General features: G+C 38.9%; 1 protein-coding gene across 1 annotated transcript in view; it reads right to left on the bottom strand.

The window, feature by feature from the left end:
- Positions 1-884: 884 nt before the first annotated feature.
- Positions 885-5609, bottom strand: part of LOC107654191 (proteoglycan 4-like) — a gene marked incomplete at its 3' end in the record, with an annotated part of 9456 nt that continues 4731 nt past the window's right edge. The window contains exons 10-15 of the mRNA XM_016441159.1: positions 4478-4917; positions 3558-3932; positions 2659-3240; positions 1961-2582; positions 1293-1363; positions 885-1046 (exon numbers count right to left, since the gene is read on the bottom strand). Coding sequence (XP_016296645.1) covers positions 885-1046; positions 1293-1363; positions 1961-2582; positions 2659-3240; positions 3558-3932; positions 4478-4917 — 2252 coding nt within the window. The remainder of the gene's footprint in view (positions 1047-1292; positions 1364-1960; positions 2583-2658; positions 3241-3557; positions 3933-4477; positions 4918-5609) is intronic.

The raw sequence follows: 5609 nt of genomic DNA, 5'->3' as shown, positions 1-5609 counted from the left end.
AAACAGCACTACTTTTAGCATAAAAAGAGGCAAAGTTGGACATGCACAGCAATGTAATATAGCAGAGGATCTGCTGACCTCTGCTGACAACCCGACAAAATTGTTCTGAATAGCTAGACAGTTGCATTCTGAGGGAAAATCAAAGACAACATAAATACTACAGTTGAATAGAATACCATTGAAACCATAATTACACTGACCTATCATATGTAGTAACCCGCTATCCACGGTCTTACCTGTGGTTATGGTTTTGCTATTTCAAATTCTACAGTATGAAAAAAGTACTGTAAATATTCATTAGATCAAGTACGCAGTAGTCAAAGAGTGCTGCAGGGATGACGTATTTTTGAAATAATAATTTTGAAAAATAACGCATATGTTATGTAAATATAAAAAGCAATTATTGATTGTAATTAGGTAATTAGCCAATTTGTACATGCGAATTAATCGCTCAATCGCTGCTTTGTTTATGGTTTATATATCTGCAGTCCTATTTTTGGTTTCTCTTTTTGAATGGCGAATGTAGACTACTGCCTCATGCTGATATAGACAGTTATTTACGCATGTGCTCGTTGGTTGCTGGTTTTAGTTTTAAGGTGTGTTAAAGCTCAACTTTATAGCCCAGACTCATGCATCATGAGGTGACAACACAGTCTGCATTTGCCACCACTAGCACTTTGTTGTCAGTTTGGTGTGTGACGGCCTTTAGAGGTTCAGGCCCAAGTAGGGGGAACACCTTTCCTGTCATTATTGTACCTATGAATACGTCACTCAACAAAAGGCTGCTCGGGCAGAGTGTCACCATAACCTGGCTACTACACCTGATATGTAAATTAGTCTTGTGTGTTGATTTAATGCATTTGTAATGCGTGTAATGTCATTACCTTTAGAGGCTGGGGGCCACAGGTGAGAGAACCACTCATGCAGGTTGTTCCAATCCTCTTCCTCCAGGACAATAGGCTGCAGTGGAGGCCCACAGAGATCGCACTGCGCCAACACTCGTGGAGCCTGTCGCACATGTGGCATCACTCTAGACGATGGCAAGTCTGAAAATAAGAGTAGTGATGGTTACAAACATGCTGTTAAAGCTGCCAGCTGTAGATCGATTTTCTCGATAGACACATGGTTCTGTGGTACATTCAAATCACTGTATGTTTGAGAGGCCTGACAGAGTTAAACAGGCCCAAGCAGTCATACGAGTTTGAGTTTGATAAACTTATATTCGCAATTCCACTTGATGGCACAGAAATGACAGACTGCAGGTTTACAATATTTTGCACATGAATACTTACTAATATCATCATCCTCCTCATGTCGCTGAAGCTCAAGCATTGATGACGGCCCACTTCTGAAAGCCACGTCACTACACAAGCAGAATTTTAAATTGAGTGATTATTTGCACTGGCCACACAACAGTTATTTTTATCCTAATAGTCTGCTGCAGGGGTTAGACAAAGGTAAAAATATAATATATAACATCAATAAAACCAACTCTTTTATTTTAATATAGTTTATTCTTATGATGGCAACTTTCAGAAGTTAGAAGCCATTACTCTAGTCTTCAATGTCACATGATCCTTCAGAAATCATTCTAATATGCTGATTTGGTGCTCATTAAACATTTATTTTTATTATTAGTTAATGTTGTTGTGGAAATTGTGATATCGTGAGCATTTATTTAAAATATAGAAATCATTTGTAACGTCATAAATGTAACTATTGTCACTTCTGATTGTGTCCTTGCCGAACTGAAATATCAATTTCTGCTTTCATTCATATAATTATTGCATTATTATATTAAAATTATTATTGCTATATATACTAAATTGATACAAAAAAGACCTTGTATAAAATCTATATTAAATATATAGTATGCATTACAAGATAAACTGCAGATGTATTTGCAGTATTTACACTCATTTGTTTAGGCCAGGTATCTGCCTTTAATAACTCAACTTACACATCAGATAATATGTTGGGTCCCCTGGATACTCGGACACTTGGTTTGTTTCTGGTCCCTGACGGCTCCTCAGTAACACCACTGGTGAAGCCAAAAGAGGCACGGCTGTTTCCCTGCAGCTGATCATCACTTTGGGCCATATTCTCACTCGAGTGATCTGACTGGTCCTCAAGAGAGTGAAGGAGGTTTCTGCGTCCCTGTTTTCTGCACCTTAGTCCACTTTTTACCATGTTTTCAGGTTTTTCAGAAGCAAAAATAGCATTCATTGAGGCTAAAGATCGTTTGATTGATTTTGGCGTGGTGATGATGTTTCTTTTTAGGCTCCTGGTGTGATTCTTTGTTTTTTGTGATTTCATTGAATTTCCATCCTTATTAATCACACCACGTAGAGGAGTATTTGTTAGTTTGGACTTTTGTGGAGGAGAACTGCGAGGTGTGGGAAGCCCATCGGCTGGTTCCTGAGACTGTGGTGCCTCCCACCAATTAGAAGGAGCTTTTCTTTGTCTTTTCTGTGGAACGTTGTCTGGCACAGAACTGTCTGGTCTTCTAAGAGAAGATGAAGTCTGTTTCTGTGCAGATCCAGATTCACGCGAGTAGACCCAGTCAAACATTCTCTTCTCACCTGTTTTATTTATAGGAAGAAACAGTAAGTACAAAAACTTAAATCAACAGAAGTACAAGTTTGGGAATGAGTTTACCTCTAAGGAGGTTGTGCTGTCTGTTAGGACTACACAATTCTGGACTAATCTCTGCATCATTCTCATTCGGAAAAGCTCCCACTTCCTCTCCTGGTGATGCCACTTGAGGTTGAGTGGGTGTTGATTTTGGTTTCCTTCGACCACCTGTTTTCTTAGTAGTCTTCTGCTCAGCTCCAGCATTATGTCCATCGTCACCTGCTATTGTCTTTTTAGCACTGTCCAACACATTGGGAGTCATCTGCTTTTTCTGATTCCCCTGGGCAGGCCTGATAGACTGCGTTTCCTCAGAATCAACAGCAGCTTCTTGCTTTGTTGATGCTTTAGTACTGGCTTTCGGTCTTTGTGCCGTATCCAACGCTTGCTTTGGCTGAGACTCTGTGGTACTTTCATTCGGGCTAGAGAGCCACCACTCTCCTGGAGGTCTCCTTTTCCTCTTGCAACACATAGGACTGTCTGAAGAAATGTCGGATGCTATTGTTGGTAGATCCTGTGATTTTGGTTCCACCCTTTTTGTCTCTTTTCTCTTCTGTTTTTTGCCTGGATCCACAGCATCTTCCTTGGGTGAAGATCGTTTATTCACAGCTACAGTGCAAAAAAAAAGATTGTAAGTTTTCATGCACTCTGCACTGATGGTTATTAAGGATGCCTAATCTCTGAGTTGGGAGTGTTAGATGTCTGTCTAACCAAAATAATAAAAAATATGCTTGGTGTAATTACCAGTGCACTGCATAATTTAGCAAATGTCGGAGGAACTAACCTGTCGTTTGTTTCTCCTTTCTTAAGGATGCCTAATCTCTGAGTTGGGAGTGTTAGATGTCTGTCTAACCAAAATAATAAAAAATATGCTTGGTGTAATTACCAGTGCACTGCATAATTAAGCAAATGTCGGAGGAACTAACCTGTCGTTTGTTTCTCCTTTCGCTCATTGAGGGCAGGTGAAGGTTCATGCTCTTGCTCCTCACAGGAAGGATCTATCTGTTCCAACTCTTTTTGTTGTTTAGAAGTTCGTTTCTTTGTCTTAGAAGCAGTTTCCTCCTTTTTGTTATTCTTTCTTTTTCTGTTGGATTTTGTGGAGTGATGATCTGCTGCAGCAGTGTCTTTATTGGATTCCTTCTTAGCTTTTGGTCTGGGTCTCTCCTGTTTAGATGATTTTGAGGATTTCTTTGTGGCTCTAGACTCAGGATCTAGGATTTCTTGGCTGCCACCTGTATTTGTTTCATCTTTGTCAGAAAGATCAACAGGCTCAGGTGCCTTGCTGTTCGCACGTTTCTTTCCTGTAACCATCACACAAAGAAATATTTCAAATATAAATCACATGTAACCTTTAAATGTATCATATAATTTTTCATTTATGAATGTATTATAAACGTAAAAATAAATGTATTAATAAGGTATATGCACTAATATAGTGCCCTCAAAAAGTAAAAGGTATGAATGTTTAAATGTGTCAAAGGACTGACTTCATACATTCACTAAACATAATTTTGGGATTAATTGATTATAAATATTGGTATATGATTATTAAATATGATTCAGAAAAGGTAATAATACTGTTGAAAAGGTTTGGGGTCACAGTCAGACCTTTTTTGATTTTTTTTTCAGCAAGGATGCATTAAATTTAAATTAAAATGCTGTTCTTTTGAACTTTATCAAAGAATACTGGGAAAAAATGTACCATGGTTTTTACAAAAATATTGTTAATAATAAGAAATGTTTCCTGAGCATGATTTCTGAAAGACCATGTGACACTTTTTACTGGAGTAAAAAAAAATCATTTTTATACACCATAAATCTAAGATTTCATAAAAGTGTGATTTACCTGTTGACACAGTTTTGCGTCCCTGTACAGTTTGAGAAGAGGTCTGATCAGAAATTCTGTCCTCCAATGTTTCAGTTACAAGGTCTGCTCCATCCTCAACACTATCATGAGTCACAGGGCCTTTGCCACTCTTTTTTGAGGCTTTTCCACGTTTTTCTTTCAGTTTCTGTTTACCAGACTCCATTTGCACTTTGTTTCTTTTGGCATCCTGCCCATGCTGATTAGTCGTATCTGTTTCACTCTGTGAGAGTTGATCTGTAGAGTGTGGCTCTGTAGGAACATTCTCCTTTGCGGTGTCTGCTGGGACAGGTCTTTTGTTCCTGCTGACCTCTGCCTTGCGAGGGATGACAAAAAGAACAGGAGCCTCGTCGTCTAGGATCATGAAATCCTCCTCTAAATCTACAGGTGGAGGAGCTGGAACTGCTGCTGGTTTCCTGGAACTCACCAATGAAACCATGTTACAAAAAGTAACAATGACATGTGGTTTAAAGGGTTAGTTCACCCAAAAATTACTTTCTTCTTCCAGACAAATCCAGTCGGAGTTATATTAAAAATTGTCTTTGATCTTTCAAGCTGTTTAATGGCACTCAGCGGGTGTTGCAGTGCATCAGTCCAAAAGAAGTGAAATAAAAAGCACCCATCCATAAAAAAAAAGTGTCTCACATGGCTCCGGGGGGTGAAAAAAGCCTCCTGTAGCCAATGTTGGGCAGTAATGCATTACTTAGTAACTTTGATAACTTTTTTAGTAACGGAGTAATTTAACGCATTATAATTTTCAAAATAGTAATTAGAGTATAGTTACAAGCCGAGGTCTCTATACGTTACTGCCGCGTTACATTGCTGATAGAATGCAGTGTTTTATAATCTAGAGATTGTAAAAAGAATGTAGCACACGAGTCAAGAACCAGTGGATTAGAGACCTGCTCCCGCGAGACCCGACGCAACAGCAGTGCGGCGCGGGAGAAGATGGGTGACTGCTGGTGCGGGCGTAGACACTCGTGTGTGTGCGGGATGCGGGAGAATAAAATGATTCACGGGACTCCCGCAAAATAGAAATATCTAAACATAAAATATCTAAAACAAATAAATTGTTATTCATCTATTGCACAAAAGCAACATGAACTAATATAAA

This window comes from Sinocyclocheilus anshuiensis, unplaced genomic scaffold (assembly GCF_001515605.1).
Source record: "Sinocyclocheilus anshuiensis isolate Anshui unplaced genomic scaffold, SAMN03320099.WGS_v1.1 scaffold655, whole genome shotgun sequence".
In the NCBI taxonomy this organism is placed as follows: domain Eukaryota; kingdom Metazoa; phylum Chordata; class Actinopteri; order Cypriniformes; family Cyprinidae; genus Sinocyclocheilus; species Sinocyclocheilus anshuiensis.
This window is presented reverse-complemented; position numbering and strand designations above follow the sequence as displayed.